At 44.9% G+C, this 18,668-nt stretch overlaps 1 protein-coding gene across 10 annotated transcripts in view; it reads left to right on the forward strand.

Annotated features, from left to right (window-relative positions):
- LOC124011208 (inactive serine/threonine-protein kinase TEX14-like) overlaps nt 1-18,668 on the forward strand; it is a 32,895-nt gene that overhangs the window by 1,701 nt on the left and 12,526 nt on the right. For 9 of the 10 annotated variants that reach the window (XR_006834562.1, XR_006834563.1, XM_046324349.1 and 6 more), the window contains 17 exons: nt 9,039-9,153; nt 9,291-9,456; nt 9,531-9,676; nt 9,770-9,848; nt 10,080-10,213; nt 10,328-10,441; nt 10,626-10,749; nt 10,848-11,026; nt 11,178-11,326; nt 11,401-11,591; nt 11,714-11,825; nt 11,920-12,851; nt 13,043-13,137; nt 13,439-13,521; nt 14,745-15,011; nt 15,114-15,211; nt 15,327-15,434. Coding sequence is in view for 8 of the 10 variants with exons in the window: in XM_046324349.1 (XP_046180305.1) it covers nt 9,039-9,153; nt 9,291-9,456; nt 9,531-9,676; nt 9,770-9,848; nt 10,080-10,213; nt 10,328-10,441; nt 10,626-10,749; nt 10,848-11,026; nt 11,178-11,326; nt 11,401-11,591; nt 11,714-11,825; nt 11,920-12,851; nt 13,043-13,137; nt 13,439-13,521; nt 14,745-15,011; nt 15,114-15,211; nt 15,327-15,434 (3,092 nt within the window). In the remaining 2 variants the exon portion in view is untranslated. The remainder of the gene's footprint in view (nt 1-9,038; nt 9,154-9,290; nt 9,457-9,530; nt 9,677-9,769; nt 9,849-10,079; nt 10,214-10,327; nt 10,442-10,625; nt 10,750-10,847; nt 11,027-11,177; nt 11,327-11,400; nt 11,592-11,713; nt 11,826-11,919; nt 12,852-13,042; nt 13,138-13,438; nt 13,522-14,744; nt 15,012-15,113; nt 15,212-15,326; nt 15,435-18,668) is intronic. The other variant, XM_046324380.1, reaches the window with a different exon arrangement.

The raw sequence follows: 18,668 nt of genomic DNA on the forward strand, positions 1-18,668 counted from the left end.
TAAGAATGCCCCATTCAAAAAATGTAGAACTAAGAACAGTTCACCCCAGACTTGACTGCCCTTGACCAGCACAAAAACATCCTGTGGTGTACTGCATTCGCATCTGGATAAGAGCGTCTGCTAAATGACTTAAAATGTAAATGTAAAAATACATCAAATGGCCCCCGCAATATACAACTTTTCAGGGAAGTCAGGAACCAATATACACAGTCAGGAAAGCTAAGGCTGGCTTTTTCAACCAGAAATTGTCACTAATTTCAAAAGGTTTGGGATACTGTAAAGTCCATGGAGAATACCTCCTCCCAGCTGCCCACTGCACTGAGGCTAGGAAACACTGTCACCACCGATAAATCTAAGATAATCGAGAATACAAATAAGCATTTTCCTATGACCATGCTTTTCTACTGGCTACCCCGACCAACAGCTTTGCACCCCCGCAAAAACTTGCCAAGCCTCCCCCGCTTCTCCTTCACCCAAATCCAGATAGCTGATGTTCTGAAATAGCTGCAAAATCTGGATCCTTACAAATCAGTTGGACTAGACAATCTGGACCCTCTCTTTCTAAAATTATCCACCGCAATTGCTGCAACCCCTATTACTAGCCTGTTCAACCTCTCTTTCGTATCGTTTGAGATCCCCAAAGATTAGAAAGCTGCCGCGGTCATCCCCCTTTTCAAAGGGGGTGACACTCTAGACCCAAACTGTTATAGACCTAAACTCAGCAAAAAAAAGAAACGTCCCTTTTTCAGGACCCTGTCTTTCAAAGATATTAAGTAAAAATCCAAATAACTTCATTGTAAAGGGTTTAAACACTGTTTCCAGTGCTTGTTCAATGACATTCTTATTTTCAAAGCTGTTGACGGCCTAGGAACAGTGGGTTAACTGCCTTGTTCAGGGGCAGAACCTTTAGGTTAGTAGTCCAACACTAACCACTAAGCCACTTGCTGCCCCACATGTCTTTGGAACTTGTTCTGTTTATGTCGTAGTTGTTGAATCTTATTGTGTACATACAAATATTTACACATGTTAAGTTCGCTGAAAATAAATGCAGTTGACAGTGAGAGGACGTTTCTTTTTTTGCTGCGTTTATATCCATTCTGCCCTGCCTTTATAAAATCTTCGAAAGCCAAGTTAACAGCTCACTGACCATTTTGAATCCCACCGTACCTTCTCCACTATGCAATCTGGTTTCCGAGCTGGTCATGGGTGCACCTCAGCCACGCTCAAGGTCCTAAACAATATCATAGCCACCGTCGATAAAAGACAGCCGTCTTCATCGCCCTGGCCAAGGCTTTCGACTGTCAATCACCACATTCTTATCGGCAGACTCAATAGCCTTGGTTTCTCAAATGACTGCCTCGCCTGGTTCACCAACTACTTCTCAGATAGAGTTCAGTGTGTCAAATCAGAGGGCCTGTTGTCCGGCCCTCTGGCAGTCTCTATGGGGGTGCCACAGGCTTCAATTCTCGAGCCAACTCTTTTCTCTGTATATATCAATGATGTCGCTCTTGCTGCTGGTGATTCTCTGATCCACCTCTACGCAGAGGACACCATTCTGTATACATCTGGCCCTTCCTTGGACACTGTTAACAAACCTCCAGACAAGCTTCAATGCCATACAACACTCCTTCTGTGGCCTCCAACTGCTCTTAAATGCAAGTAAAACTAAGTGCATGCTCTTCAAACGATTGCTGCCTGCCCGAAAAGCATCACTACTCTGGACGGTTCTGACTTAGAATATGTGGATAACTACAAATACCTAGGTGTCTGGTTAGACTGTAAACTCTCCTTCCAGGCTCACATTAAGCATCTCCAATCCAAAAATAAATCTAGAATCGGCTTTCTATCTCCCAACAAAGCCTCCTTCACTCATGCTGCTAAACATACCCTCATAAAACTGACTACCCTACCGATCCTTGACTTCGGCGATGGCATTTACAAAATTGCCTCCAACAGTCTACTCAGACTACATCCAATTTGCTATCACAGTGCCATCCGTTTTGTCACCACCACCCACCACTGCAACCTGTATGCTCTCGTTGGCTGGCCCTCGCTACATATTCATCGCCAAACCCACTGGCTCCAGGTCATCTATAAGTCTCTGCTAGGTAAAGCCCCACCTTATCTCAACTCACTAGTCACCATAGCAACACCCACCCATAGCACACGCTCCAGCAGGTATATTTCACTGGTCATCACCAAAGCCAACACCTCCTTTGGCTGCCTTTTCTTCCAGTTCTCTGCTGCCAATGACTGGAATGATTGCAAAAATCACCGAAGCTGGAGACTGATATCTCCCCCACTAACTATAAGCATCAGCTGTCTGAGCAGCTTACTGATCACTGTACCTGTACACAGCCCATCTGTAAATCAAAATCAAATCATATGTATTTATATAGCCCTTCGTACATCAGCTGATATCTCAAAGTGCTGTACAGAAACCCAGCCGAAAACCCCAAACAGCAAGCAATGCAGGTGTAGAAGCACGGTGGCTAGGAAAAACTCCCTAGAAAGGCCAAAACCTAGGAAGAAACCTAGAGAGGAACCAGGCTATGTTGGGTGGCCAGTCCTCTTCTGGCTGTCCCGGGTGGAGATTATAACAGAACATGGCCAAGATGTTCAAATGTTCATAAATGACCGGCATGGTCCAATAATAATAAGGCAGAACAGTTGAAACTGGAGCAGCAGCACGGCCAGGTGGACTGGGGACAGCAAGGAGTCATCATGTCAGGTAGTCCTGAGGCATGGTCCTAGGGCTCAGGTCCTCCGAGAGAGAGAAAGAAAGAGAGAATTAGAGAGAGCACACTTAAATTCACACAGGACACCGAATAGGACAGGAGAAGTACTCCAGATATAACAAACTGACCCTAGCCCCCCGACACATAAACTACTGCAGCATAAATACTGGAGGCTGAGACAGGAGGGGTCAGGAGACACTGTGGCCCCATCCGAGGACACCCCCGGACAGGGCCAAACAGGAAGGATATATCTGTAAATAGCACACCCAACTACCTCATCCCATTTTTTTTCTTCATCTTTTGCACCCCAGTATCTCTACTTGCACATCATCATCTGCACACCTATCAACCCAGTATTAATGCTAAATTGTAATTATGTTGCCACTATGGCCTATTTATTGCCTTACTTCCCTACTCTTCTACACTTGCACACACTGTACATATATTTTTATATTGTGTTATTGACTGTACGTTTGTTTATCCCATGTGTAACTCTGTTTTTGCCGCACTGCTTTGCTTTATCTTGGCCAGGTCGCAGTTGTAAATGAGAACTTGTTCTCAACTGGCCTACCTGGTTAAATAAATAAAAAAGTAAGCCCAGGAAGCAGCCTTCAATTTGCCATTTCAGCAGGTTTTAAAGCTTAATAATGTCTGTTTATTTCTCACAAAATATGGACATTCAATTAGCAACTATTGTCATTTACTGCCGTCACGGCCAATGTGTACTTCCAAAAAAGGTTTAAATAAAAGGTTACGGGGAACAAAATGGCGCCATAGAGAGAACACTGTGTTTCAGCGAGCTCCTGTGGCATTCGTAAATTTATATTTTTACATTAATCTCCTAGCTTGAAAAAGTGGTAGAATTGGCTAAATAAATTATCATACAATGAGTCTTGATGTCTATTTCTCAAATCTCAGACAACATGCCCAACAGAACTACTAAGAACTCGACCAAAACCACCAAACCTGTAGATGTGCAGGAGGAGCTAGCTAACGTTAGTGAAGCTAATACCATTGCGGATCCAGGCACAATGGACCTGGTGATTCAAAAGATGACTGATAACATTACTAAAGTGATCGATGTTAAGATAAGAATGGTCTTGGAAGCAATAGCAGGCCCTTCAGCTGAACTACAGAGGGTTGTGAAATGTGTTGATGAGGCGGAAGGAAGAATTGCTACAGTGGAAACTTCAATTACTTCTATGGACACTAAGATAAATGCACTTGAGAAACAGGTGCGCGAAATGGCGGAGCACATTGACGACTTGGATAATCGAGGACGCAGATGCAATACTCGTGTTGTGGGACTCCCGGAAAATTCTGAAGGGACACACACGCTCAGTAATTTTTTTTTGAGGAATGGATCCCTGGCCACCTACAAATGGACACTAAGGCTGGTCGTGTGAAGCTGGACAGAGCCCATCGCTCTCAAGCACCGATACCCGGTCCCAACCAGCGCCCACGGCCAGTTCCACAACTTCACCGACAAGCAGCGCGTCATGGATGCGGCTAGAAAAATCGGCTCTGATGGTAGTCAACGTAAAGGTCCAAAGGTCTCATTCTTCAATGATTATTCCACAGCGGTTGTACGAAGACTCAAAGCATTTGATGAGGCGAAGGCTCGACTCGAGACTGAAGATGGACTACGCACTGCTGTACCCGGCCACATTGAAGGTTATGGTCAACGGATCGCCTAAAAAACTCTACACACCTGAAGAGGCTGCTGCATTTATTGACTCTCTCGGGTAAATAACTTTAAGCTGCACCTCTGCAGCATTGGATAACTTTTTTATTTTTAGTTGAATCTGATCATGAAACAGTGGTGTGAGTTCTCACGTACTCCCGTTCAGTAATATTTGTGTCTTTATTATTTTTCTTGCTAAAGTAACTGCCGCTATAGCTCAGGCTGAGATGTGTGTGAATCCATATTGGTGCCCAGGCTTGGTTTTAGGTGGAAGAGCTTCAATCTTCTTCTATTGATTTTAATTTCCATATGTATATAAAGGATGAGGCTATTGAGTGGCAATGCGGATTTAAGAGTCTACATTGGAAAGTTGAAATCCCCTGCATGTTAGCTTGTGGGAAAAACCCCCCTTTTGGATATTTACATGTTTACTTCCCCCCCTGCCCACCCCCCCTGATTTCCTCACTAAGGTATTTCTAGACTTTTCAGAATTAAACTCAGACACTGCAGTGGTTCGAGGAGATTTTAATTGTTTGTTGAACCCCCTTAGTTATAGGTTTCCCAGCGGTATAGCTTCACTCTCTCCTCAAGCTAAGTCACTGGAGAACTTTTCATCCCTCCAACAGAGTTCACTTTTTTCTCTGCACCTGATGGATGTCAGACTAGAATAGATTACTTTTTTATGCCCAGGACATCTTTGCAGTCTGTTTTATCCGCTAGGATAGGAAGCATAGTCATATCTGATCAAGCTGAGGTGATCCTGGACATCAAACTCAACGGGGCATTCAATCGGTCAAGACATTGGAGGTTGAATACAACCATTCTTAAAGCCCATACATTCATATCATATTTTATTACAGAGTTTAAAGTATTTTTCTCTTAACTCTCAATCAACAGATAACCCCTCGATCCTTTGGGAAACCTGTAAAGCGTAAGCCAAGGGTCTGATTATGTCATACACAGCCACTAAGAGACGGAAAAAGCGTGAAAAGCAAAAACCGTTACAGGGTGAATTAGGAACTAAAGAGAAGGACTATATTAAAACTCCCACTCCTGCCCTATTAAAGAAAATATCAGTCCTTAGATCAATGTTGGACTCTCCTAACACAGGACGCTGAAAAAAAGAGATTTGTCAGGCAAAAGTTATATGAACATGGCGATAAGCCAGGAAAGTACTTGGCATACCTAGCTAAAAAGAGTGCTGACTCTTGAGTCAATTGCTACTATTACCGATTCTGATGGCAATAATTTATATGAAAATCAATTGATAAACGACTTAAGAAATTTTATGCAAACCTTTATGCCTCAGAACTGCCAAATGATGCACCCAAATTAATGGAGAACTTATTTTCTAAGATTGAGCTCCCTCCTATCTCCGAAGAACAGAGGCCTCTCCTTAATGCACCTATTGCAGAGGAAGAGATAATGTTCGCAATTAAGAATCTGCAAAATGGTAAGGCCCCAGGACCAGACGGGTTTTGTAGTGAGTTCTATAAAGAGTTCCATGGCTTGATCCTTGGGCCATTGCGTGATATGTTTAACCACTCATGTTCAAATGACCAGCTCCCTCAAATGCTGGGAGAAGCCAACATATCACTTATTCTCAAAAAGGGAAAATGTCCAGTCTTGTTCCTCGTACAGACCAATTTCCCTTCTGAATGTGGATAGAAAATTGCTTTCTAAAATTCTAGCCACAAGATTAGAGGAATCACTGCCATTTAATTGTGAAAGGAGACCAAACTGGCTTCATTAAGGGCCGTAAGTCATGCAACAATGTCAGGCGGCTTCTTAATGTAATTCAAGCCTACCAACAAAGTGCTATGGATGGTCTTGTGCTCTCCCTAGAGGCTGAGAAAGCATTTGATCGTGTGGAGTGGTCCTATTCTTGGCTCTAAATAAATTTGGTCTAGGGGACAACTTTATAAAAAGGGTGAAAGTTTTATATGATGATCCTCAGGCTGCTGTCCTTACTAATGGGCTATGGTCAAATAGCTTCTCTATATACAGAGGTACCAGACAGGGCTGTCCTTTGTCCCCTCTCCTATTTGCACTCGTTATGGAACCACTGGCCGAGGCCATCAGGGCTGCCTGCTATACAGGGGCTGCTCATTGGTGATGTTCACCATAAAAAGCTTGTATGCTGATGATGTCCTGATATTCATCTCTAGTTCCGAGACTTCAATTACATCTCTTATTAATATTATTGAATTATTCAGCGAATTCTCAGGCTACAAGATTAACTTAACTAAATCAGAGTCTATGCCACTTGGTAACTTACACTCTGTACCTAATACTTCTCCCCCCTTCCCTTTTAAATGGTCTCCCTCAGGTTTCATGTATCTGGGTATATTTGTAACTCCTAAATTCCAGCAAATGTACAAAGCCAATTTTGTTCCCTCGTTTGATACAATAAGACAGGATCTGGAGCGCTGGAACTCTCTCCCGGTTTTCTTGGTTGGGTAGGATATCCCTCTTGAAAATGAACATTTTACCTAGACTACTTTACCCAATCCAAATGACCCCAGTATTACTCTCCAATAAGGTAATAAAGGATGTAAATGGATGCCTAAGTTCCTTTTTATATGGAGTAAACGCAAGCCAAGACTTAAGATGGCAATATTGCAGCTGCCAAGTTCTATGGGCTGCCCAATATCAGGTTCTATTAGTGGTGTGCCCACCTATGTTATATTTCTGACTGGATCACAAATGATGGCTCCTCTATTTGGTTAGACATTGAGACTTCTCTTTCAAAATACCCCTTACAGGATCTTTTATTTTTCATAAGTTTCAAGTCTCTAGAAGTTCACTGCAATAATCCCATTACACTTAACACACTCAAAGTATGGAGGTCAGTTCAACGCTTCCTGGGAAGGTCCAAACTAACCTCTGCTATTACCCCAATTATTAACAACCCAGATTTTAGTCCAGGATTGCTGGATGCTGGCTTTAACTTTTGGCTTAATAAGTGCAAACGCAGACTAAATGACTTATTTGCTGATAAGATTTTGTCATTTGAGCAGATGGTCGAGAAATATCGACTCCCAAAGCAGGACTTTTTCCGCTTCCTACAAGTAAGAAATTATATTCTGAAGAACACCACCTTAATTGGTAACCCTGATATGTCTGTCATTGAAAGAATGCTTTTTTCCCCACAAAGGAACATGTCTGTTTTATGATGCTTTAAGGTCCCTTTCTGCAGTCAACACAGAGGGTGAAACAAGTGTGGGAGAAAGAATGGTCTGTTACTATTGACGAAGAGATGTGGGAGGACATTTGGAGATATGCAAAACAATATCTATATGTAATCGTACTAGAGCAATCCAATTAAGAATAATACACAGATTGCATATATCCCCAAATCGCAGACATGCTTTTAGCCCCACTTCCTCTTCTCCTCAGTGTCTTAAATGCAAAACTGATACAGGCACCCTAACACATTGTTTATGGTCATGTACCAAAATACAAAGATACTAGTCTGGTGTTCTGCAAGAAATTGAAAAGATCCTAGGGGTTGATCTAGAATTGGACCCAGTTTCTTTACTGTTGGGTCTCCCTAGTAGGCATGTTACTTCTGTGGGTAAGAGGAGGCTTTACAACATCCTTACCTCCGCAGCGAGGAAAAACATCCTTTTACAGTGGATTAGTGAGAAGGTTCCTTCTATTAAAGATTGGCATAAGATACTATTTGAATGGGTGCCTCTGGAATCTGACATGTACATTGCATTCTAAAACAGACCAGTTCTACGAAGTATGGGAACCTTATCTAAATTACCTAGAACCTGAGGTATCAGCTATTATGCTGCAAGGATTCTCTTAGAATGGTGGGGATCTATGTATTTCAGAACTACACTGTACATACCATGTGTGGAACCTAACTTCTTGGTTTAAACTGAGCTTTTTTGTTTGTTTGTTTAAAATGTATGTATTGAGAGATGCGGGGATGGGGTGAGAGAAGCGCCGAGCGGGAAGAGGAAAATGGTGTGTGTGTGTGTGTGTGTGTATATATGCCAGAGGCATTTTTTTCTGTTTCATGTAACTTTTTGTAATAGTATTTTTTTTAAACAGCACTCACACATACCTGCGTATGTATGTGTGTATATATATACACATATATATATATATTTTTTAAATGCCTCTGGCACTTTCAATGTATTGATGTGTTGTATAGTTCCGACCTGTGCATGGCAGTAAGGTTAGTGCTATCCGGGATCAATGAAGTGAGCGATTTACATTGGAGGTGCACTATAGGAATTTTTTTTCAGTGGATTGTACATTCTTATTTAGAACTTTTTTGGAAGTACATACTGGCTGTGATGGCAGTAAATTATGATAGTTGCTACTCATAACTTCATCATTTGTGAGTAACGAATGTATCTTGACATTATTAAGCTGGTAAATGACGAGTTCAATGGCTGCAGAAAGGGGATGCCTAGTCAGTTGTAAAACTGAAATCTCTTCCGCATTTAACCCAACCCCTCTGACTTCTCCTGTAAAGCCAGATTCTGGTTCATATGATCACTATCTACTAGCACCTACCCAGTGAGCTTGACAGTTATGACTAAATGGCTACCTTATGAAGTGAATCAATTGAAAGCTGTTCTGATGCTGTGCTATAGGTGTGGATGTGGACTGTGTCAATCACTTGGGCCAGACACCTCTGTTCTGTGCATCTCTCCTGGGCCTGGCAAGTGTCACCGAGCTGCTTCTGCAATTTGGAGCTGACCCCAACCAGTAAGATTAACAAGTCATTCACACACTCATGTCTCCTCTCTTTTTAGACATAAAATAAATACTTTGAAGATGTGTAAGCCTTTTAGTGCAGCATGTTTTGTGACACCATACTGTGAGTGACCTATTTTCCTGTGTAGTCGCTGTGAGGACAGGAGCACCCCTGTCCACGCTGCTGTGTTCGCCTGTAACCCCTGGCTGCTGAGCGGCCTGCTAGACGCAGGGGGGGACCTAAGGCTCCACGACCACAAAGGCAGGAGCCCCCAAGACTGGGCCGAGGCTGGGGCTCAGGAGCACAGCGCCAGGGTTGGTGCTCACAGATACAATGATCAGATACATACTGTATACACTACTAATCTCACACTCCCTCTGTCATCAAGATGCTTAAGTTCCTGAAGAGCTGTGTGACCCACATGCATAGCCTGTCTCAGTCCCCCCAGCCCAGGGAGCTGCGTCGGACCCCCACCTCCACCTCTTCCAAGACTCTGCTGCGCTCCCCCTCTCTACTGGAGCTCCTCAAGTCCGGGTGAGTAGCCGGGGGATCCTACATTAATACTGCCCATTTTTGGGGGGTTTGTTTTCTTAAAATCTGTATGTTAACATTTCTCCCATGTTGCAGTGGCTCTGACCTGCACCTCAACAGAAAGATTACCAAGTCCTCTGCCTGTGACACAGTGCAATGTTTTGGCTTTGGAAAGGTATTTGCCTAAAATGGTGAAGTTGATGAAAACTAAAATAAGTTGCATCATGTGCCCACGTCATATTAGGATTTTTCCCTATATCATTATACTATACGTGTGTATGTATGTATGTATGAGTTTATTTGGATAAAAGCATCTGCTAAATTGCATATAGTGTGGCATATATTTTGGAATGGCAGTATTTTGTTTCTGGATGAGAGTGAGTGACTGTTTTCTTGCTGGGCTCAGTTGTGTATAGATAAACCGGGATATGCGTTGGGCCTTCTGGCCTCCCTGCCTGTGATTGGGGACAGTGAGTTGGGGCAGGCGGACGACGAACCCCTCCTCTCCTTCTCCTGTGGCGCCTTCATTACCATGACCAAGTAAGACTACTGAGGACTGGAACCACGTCTTATATAACTCCTATGGGATTGCATCAAATAAGAAGCTACCGATTTAGATGTTTTTTCCTCTGAACTGGTTGTTCCATCTGTCAGTTACAGCTGGAAGGGCTGCAGGATCACTGTGAAGGAGCTGCAGTCCATCTCTCCACAAGGAGGCAGCCAAGAGGCCTACCTTGACCTGATGCTCATTGAGCTGGAGTACTGCAAGTGAGAAGACGATGACACTCTTTGAACTCTTTAAACAACTTAAATGACTGCTGCGTTGAGTTCTCAAATGTTTCTCCAAATGATAGGTGTACTTTATGTTAAAGACTATCATTTCAGTGCTATTGATGCTGTTTATGGATATACAGCATAACCCAGTAACTGCTGTGTGACTGTCTGTCTGTAGCCAGCTGTTCCATCCATACCTGCTGCAGCTGATGGCAGTGAGCATGTCCAGTGACCTGATGAGGGTCCGTCTGGTGTTTGAGCGGGTCCATGTGGGCTCTCTGCACAACTTGCTGCACCGGAGGGTAATCCCCACCACACATACACACACTTTCAACATTTATATGTGTTTTGTACTTACACATTCATTCAATTTAACAAATGTATTTGTGCACCTCACCAGCGTGCTGAGTTTCCAGTGCTGCGTGCTGAGACCATGCTGTTGGTGGTGCTGCAGGTGTGTGAGGCTCTGTTCTACCTGCACGGTCGGGCCCTGGTGTTGCGAGCGCTTTCCTCCCACAGCATCCTCCTCACACACCCTGGCGTGGCCAAAATCTCCGGCCTCGGCTTCATGGTGCCCAGGTAGGAAAAAAGGGAAACTTGCACTACTAGGTCTTTCTTCTTCCTAAACAAATTTTGTTGTAGTCCATGCGCCTGCAATGAAATACTGAACATTATTCCATAAGGGTGGTAAGTAATGAGTATTGGTCTGTATGTCCTGTTCTTCTCCCAGTGACAATAGTCACCGCAGACCCTCTGCTCACCTGCCCCTGCCCCCAGGCCTGTACAACTGGGCCGCCCCTGAGGTGATCAGACGGAGACCCTGCACAGGGAAGGCTGACCTCTACAGCCTGTGTGCCATCATCCAGGAGCTCTATACAGGTAGCTACTCCGTCTGTTGTCAACTGCAGCAGTGTGAATATTTGTGTGACCATGGTGTGTGTGTTCTACCGTAGACACAGTGCCGTGGGGCCCGGTGGACCCTCGTTGGATCAGGCAGACTGTAGAGTCGGGCCAGGCCCTGGCTACAGATTCCAGTGTGCCCCAGCCTTACTACGCCCTGGTCAGGGTGGGCCTGCAGCCCCGCCCCGAGGACCGCACACACAGCCTGCAGGACTTGCGCTATACACTGCGCCAAGACATGAAGGTATAGACTGCAGCCTAGGCACTCTGCCAACATAAGCAATGGTTGGTGTCGTAATAGTGGCAGCAGCCTCACATGGGTTTGTTATTATGACCTCTCTGTGGTGATCCTGGTGTGTGTGGTAGGAGCTGTCCCAAGTAGGGGGAAGGAGGAGGAGTGGGCTGTACACAGACGTAGGAGGAGGGCTCAGGCCTGCAGGATGGAGTCCAGAGTCCGCCCCAGTCAAGAAGCCTGCAGGTGCTGGTGGTGAACAGAGCACATACAAAACACACTGAACAATATAAACATTTTAAAAAAGGGTTTTATCCATGTCTTTTCCCCTCTTTCTCAGACCTCAGGCCTACCGCCTACACTGACCCACAGGAAGGTTCTTTAGACAGTTCCATGGACACTAAAGTGGACAGGGAGATCCAGGACCAGCTCAACGAACTGGACAAACTGCTGGACAGAGAGAACGAGACAGAGGGGGGAGAAGGAGGAATGTCAACAGACTCTGAACAGCCCATATTCCACCGTGACATCTCTTTTAGGGACATCCTGCCCCTGGATGACTGGCGCCTGTGCTCTGTTGTGCCATCGGAACCCTACAACACCCAAGAAGAAGAGTCTGACTCCAGCACTGTAACAGAGGAGGAAGAAGAGGAGCGGACAATTATGAAGGAGAGGGCTGTTCAGCCAGAGCACCCAGTGTCCGGAAAGATCTCGGAGCACATCAGCTCCATCGTCCTCAACCTCAAGGTCTCCCAGGTACTGTTGCAGCAGTCCGAGTGCAACCTGGCCACCGTGGAAACAGGCCGTTCTCGACGGCAACAGGAGCGGGGGGCGGTCGACGAGGTGGACGGAGGGGCAGAGGGAAAAGATCCTCAGACCCCCCACATCTCCTCTTCAGCCTCCACCTCCCTCTCCTCCACTCTCTCTGGGTCGGTGTGTAGTTACATGTCCCGCGCAGTGGGGCCTCCTTCACAGTACCGCCTCCTACCACATGGTGTCCACCCCTCGGCCAAGAGACTGGAGGCCCAGCTACTGAAGGGAGGAGAGTCCATGCCGCTCAGCGCTGAGGAGCTGGCCGCGTGGCAGAGGGAGTATCCTGCAGAGGAATACCCTAATCTGGAGTGCACTACTCTGGAGTGCCCTTCGGAGGAGTACCCTACTTTGGAGTGCACTACTTCGGAGGGAACCGGCAGCGAGGGCGAGGAGATGAGCCACTATAGCTCGGCTCCGGAGGACAGCTTTGTCAACATATGCCCCAGAAGGCAGCAGCAGGTAGCACACCACCACAAATTGCAACCTCTGGTGTTACACACACACACAACTGCAACTCTGAGTCTCACAAAAGTGCCATGATTGGATGAAGAATATATTCCCATAGTACAGTTTGTCACAACTATAGTCACAACACAACCTGGGAAGAGCTATCTGAGTGAGTGAGTGAGTGACTGCTGTCTGTCTGGTAGGCAGGTAGAGATGGAGGCTCCAGAGGGACAGTGAGAGGAGGTCTGCAGGCAGAGACAAAGCAGCAGTCAGTGGACAGACAGGAACTCACTGACAGGTACAGAACACTGACAAAGGCAGCACTGTTCTCTGCTCTAAATCCATATGCATACGGTAGAAAGTAAGTGTGGGATATAAAACTCGCAGTGGCCTCATTTAGTCAAACTGTATGGTGGGGACAATTGTGCAAATCTAACCCAAAATGTACAATAATTGCAACACCAATACCCTACAATTAGCTACAACAGTATACCTTTGAGCAACATTTTCTGTTTAAAAAATTACTGGGATTTGGTGACACATCACTTTACATTTTTTTGGGGTGTTTTTGACAACCTGCTCCCTCTGCCCCATCCCAGGCTCTGTCTGTCTTCTGAGGGGACAGAATCTCTTGAGGACAGTCCCAGACAGCCTGAGCTCCCAGCCAAGGCCAAATGGACCAGTGAGATTTCACTATATTATACACTGAACAAAAATATAAGCGCAACATGTAATGTGTTGGTTTCATGAGCTGAAATAAGAACCCATAAATTGTCCATACGTACAAAAAGCATATGTCTCTCAAATTTTGTGCACAAATAATCCATCCACCTGACAGGTGTGGCATATCAAGAAGCTGATTATAAACAGCATGATCATTACACAGGTGCAACTTGTGCTGGGGACAAGATAAAACCACTCTACACAGCCCAGGACCTCCATCTGGCTATGTCACCTACGGGATCGTCTGAGACCAGCCACCCGGACAGCTGATAGAGCTGGGTTTGCTCAACCAAATACTTTCTGCACAAACTGTCAGAAACCGTCTCAGGGAAGCTCATCTGCCCGCTCGTCGTCCTCACCTTGTCGTCCTTGACCTGACTGCAGTTCGGCGTCGTAACCAACTAATTGGGAAAATGCTCAATTTCGATGGCCACTGGCACGCTGGAGAAGTGTACGCTTCACAAATTAATCCTGGTTTCAACTGTGGGGGCACAATTGTTTCAACTGTACTGAGTAGACGGCATGTATGGTGTCATGTGTGCGAGGGGTTTGCTGATGTCAACATTGTGAACAGAGTGCCCCTATGGTGGGGTTATGGTATGGGCAGGCATAAGCTAAGGACAACTAACACAATTGCATTTTATTGATGGCAATTTGAATGCACAGAGCTACTGTGGCGATACTGAGGCCCATTGTTGTGCCATTCATCCACCAGCATCACCTCATGTTTCAGCATAATAGTGCACAGCCCCATGTCGCAAGGGTCTGTACACAATTCCTGGACGCTGAAAATGTCCCAGTTCTTTCATGGCCTGCATACTCACCAGACATGTCACCACGAACCAGCATGTTAGAATGCTCTGAATACACATGTACGATAAATGGTGGTCACCCCACTATATGATTTTCTGATCCACACCCCTAACTTTAAAAGTTATCTATGACCAACAGATTCATATTTATATTCCCAGCCATGTGAAATCCATAGATTAGGTCCTAATTAATTTTTCAATTAACTGATTTCCTTATGAACTAACTGTAAAATCTTTTAAATTGCTTTTTTTTTATATATTTTTGTTCAGTGTACATGCATTATACTCAAGTTACAGTTCACAGAACACCATCTTTACATTTATTATAGTTCTGACCCAACTTCCTCCTAAGTTCCTCATCCTCTCATAGGTGAGGTGTCAGAGTTGGTGGCCAGGATGACCCGGGGGCGTCTGGGGGTGGCTGTGGGCCCCCCTGCCAGCAGTGACAGTGAGGAGTTGGAGGACAGACAGGGGCTTGGGCGAGTGTTGGAACCGCCCAGACCCAGACAGGACCCCCTGGGGCGCAGTGACAACGGCTACAGGTCCTCTCCAGACCCTGCCTCAAAGCCACAGAAAGCTGCAGCTGAGGCCCTTGAAAGCAGCTCTGAGCTGGAGCAGATCTTCAAAAGCTTTGCAGGTGATGCAGCTGATAAGCATGCTATACTGTCCTTATGCTCAGAAGCATAGTAGGATAGGATCATATCTATCTTCTGTCTCAGTATCTCATCTTTCTATACAGGTGTCCAGAGTGAGAGTGAAGAGGATGCAGATTTCCACACAGTGAACCGCTCCTTCAATATGACATGTGGGGTGTGGGAGTGCTCAGGACAAAGGGAGGTTAGATGAGAGAAGCAAAACTTCAACTCTGCACCCCATAGAGAACATAATCATCAGATTATATTAGTTAAAATGTTACACACTCAGTGTTAAACCCTTGACCTTGTGTGTCCAGGAGGAGGGGACCTCTGAGTCAGACTACACCCAGTCTCCTGTGGAGCCTTCCAGCATGTTCTACACCCCCAACCCAGAGCAGAGGAACAACCCATCCAGAGACAGCCAGGTCTAGTAGTTCTTAGTTAACGTAATAGTTACAATGCCTTCAGAAAGTATTCATACCCCTTGACTTATTCCACATTTTGTTGTGTTACAGCCTGAATTCAAAATGGATTAATAGATTTTTGTTCTACCATTAAAAATACAAAAAATCACCTTTATTTAACCAGGTAGGCAAGTTGAGAACAAGTTCTCATTTACAATCGCGACCTGGTCAAGATAAAGCACAGCAGTTTGACACATACAACTACACGGAGTTACACATGGAGTAAAACAAACATACAGTCAATAATACAGTAGAAAAAGAAGTCTATATACAATGTGCGCAAATGAGGTGAGATAAGGGAGGAAAAGGCCAAGGTGGTGAAGTAAATGGTAGATTTGCAGTGGAAGAATGTGCAAAGTAGAGAGAAATAATGGGGTGCAAAGGAGCAAAATAAATAAATACAGTAGGGGGAGAGGTAGTTGTTTGGGCTAAATTATAGATGGGCTATGTACAGGTGCAGTAATCTGTTAGCTGCTCTGACAGCTGGTGTTTAAAGCTAGTGAGGGAGATAAGTGTTTTCAGTTTCAGAGATTTTTGTAGTTCGTTCCAGTCATTGGCAGCAGAGAATTGGAAAGAGAGGCGGCCAAAGGAAGAATTGGTTTTGGGGGTGACCAGAGAGATATACCTGCTGGAGCGCGTGCTACAGGCTATGGTGACCAGCAAGCTGAGATAAGGGGGGACTTTACCTAGCAAAGACTTATAGATGACCTGGAGCCAGTGGGTTTGATGTAGCGAGGGCCAGCCAACGAGAGTGTACAGGTCGCAGTGGTGGGGAGTATATGGGGCTTTGGTGACAAAACGGATGGCACTGTGATAGACTGCATCCAATTTATTGAGTAGGGTATTGGAGGCTATTTTGTAAATGCCATCGTCGAGGATCGGTAGGATGGTCAATTTTACGAGGGTATGTTTGGCAGCATGAGTGAAGGATGCTTTGTTGCGAAATGGGAAGCCAATTCTAGATTTAACTTTGGATTGGAGATGTTTGATGTGAGTCTGGAAGGATAGTTTATAGTCTAACCAGACACCTAGGTATTTGTAGTTGTCCACATATTCTAAGTCAGAACCGTCCAGAGTAGTGATGCTGGACGGGCGGCAGGTGCAGGCAGCGATCGGTTGAAGAGCATGCATTTTGTTTGACTTGTATTTAAGAGTGAACCTGTTTTTAGAAATGTTTGCAAATGTATTGAAAATTCAATCCAGAAATATCTAATTTACATAAGTATTCACACCCCTGAGTCAATACTTTGTAGAAGCACTTTTGGCATTACAGCTTTGAGTTGTCTTGGCTATGTCTGTATCAGTTTTACACATCTGGATTTGGAGATTTTCTCCCATTGTTCCTTGCAGATTTTCTCAACCTCTTGCTGTTCAGTTAATCTTCAGGTTTTTCCACAGATTTTCAATGGGATTCAAGTCTGGGCTTTGGCTGGGCCACTCAAGGACTTTCACATTCTTGTTCTGAAGCCATTCCAACGTTGCTTTGGCTATATGCTTAGGGTCGTTGACCTGTTGGAATGTAAATCTTAGCCCCAGTCTTTCATTAACACTGAAGCAGGTTGTCATAAAAGATTTGCTTGTATTTGTCTCCATTCATTGTTCCCTCTATCCTTACCAGTCTCCCTATCGCTGCTGCTGAAAAATATTCCCAAAGCATGATGCTGCCACCACCATGGTTCACAGTATGGATGGTGTTAGATAGGTGATGAGCAGTGCCTGGTTCAGGCCAAAGAGTACAATTTTTGTCTCATCAGACCAAAGAATCTTTCACGTTCCTTTTTGCAAACTCCAGATGTGCCTTTTAATCAGGATTGGCTTCCACCTGGCTCCTCTCCCATAAAACCCAGATTGGTGAAGTGGTATAGAGAGACTGTTGTTCTCTCATCTCAGCCAAGGAACTCTGTAGTTCTGCCAGAATGGTCATTGGGTTCTTTGCCACCTCCCTGACCAAGGTCCTACTTGCCCGGTTGGATGGCCAGCTCTAGGCAGAGTCTGGGTAGTTCCATATTTTTTCCAATGATGGAGACCACTGTACTCTTTTAAACTTTCAATACTGTAGACATTGTTTTATACACTACATGGCCAAGTGTGTGTGTGGACACCCCTTCAAATTAGTGGATTTGACTATTTCAGCCACACCTTTTGCTGACGGGTGTATATAATCAAGCACACAGCCATGCAATCTCCATAGACAAAAATTGGCAGTAGAATGGCCAGTACTTAAGAGCTCAGTGACTTTCAATCAAATGTATTTTTAAAGCACTTCTTACATCAGCTGATGTCACAAAGTACTGTACAGAAACCCAGCCTAAATCCCCAAACAGCAAGCAATGTAGGTGTAGAAGCACTTTCAATGTGGCACTGTCATAGGATGTCACCTTTCCAACTAGTCAGTTTGTCAAATGTCTGCCTTGCTGTTATCGTGAAGTGGAAACGTCTAGCAACAACAGCTCAGCTGCGAAGTGGTAGGCCACACAAGCTCACAGACCGGGACTGCAGCGCGCTGAACCGTGTAAAAATTGTCTATCCTCGGTTACAACACTCACTACCGAGTTCGAAACTGCTTTTGGAAGCAACATCAGCGCAATAACTGAAATCCATTAAATGGATTTCCATGGCTGAGCAGCTGCACACAAGCCTAAGATCACCATGCGCAATGCCAAGCGGGGACCAAGTCCATATTAATGCCCAGGATTTTGGAATGAGATTGTTTGAAAAGCAGGTGTCCACATACTTTTGGTGTGTATATGTCTCATCACAAGTATATCTCGGAGCTCTGCAGACAGTGCCTTGGACTTCATGTTATAGTTTCTGCTCTATATGTGAAATCAAAATATTTGTCTGTCCGCTTTTGTATATAATCTATACTGAAATATAAACGCAACCATTTCAATGATTTTACTGAGTTACAGTTCATATAAGGACATCATTCAATTGAAATAAATTAGGCCCTAATCTATGGATTTCACATGAGTGTGCATGGGTGCAGCCATGCGTGTGACTTGGAGGGCATAGGCACACCCACTGGGGAGCCAGGCCCAGCCAATCAGCATGAGTTTTTCCCCACAAAATGGCTTTATTACAGACAGAAATACCCCTCGGACGATCCCGCATATGAAGCCGGATGTGGAAGTCCTGGGCTGCTGTGGTCTGCAGTTGTGAGGCCCCGTTGGACGTACTATCAAATTCTCTAAA

Source organism: Oncorhynchus gorbuscha, linkage group LG02 (genome assembly GCF_021184085.1).
Source record: "Oncorhynchus gorbuscha isolate QuinsamMale2020 ecotype Even-year linkage group LG02, OgorEven_v1.0, whole genome shotgun sequence".
NCBI lineage: Eukaryota > Metazoa > Chordata > Actinopteri > Salmoniformes > Salmonidae > Oncorhynchus > Oncorhynchus gorbuscha.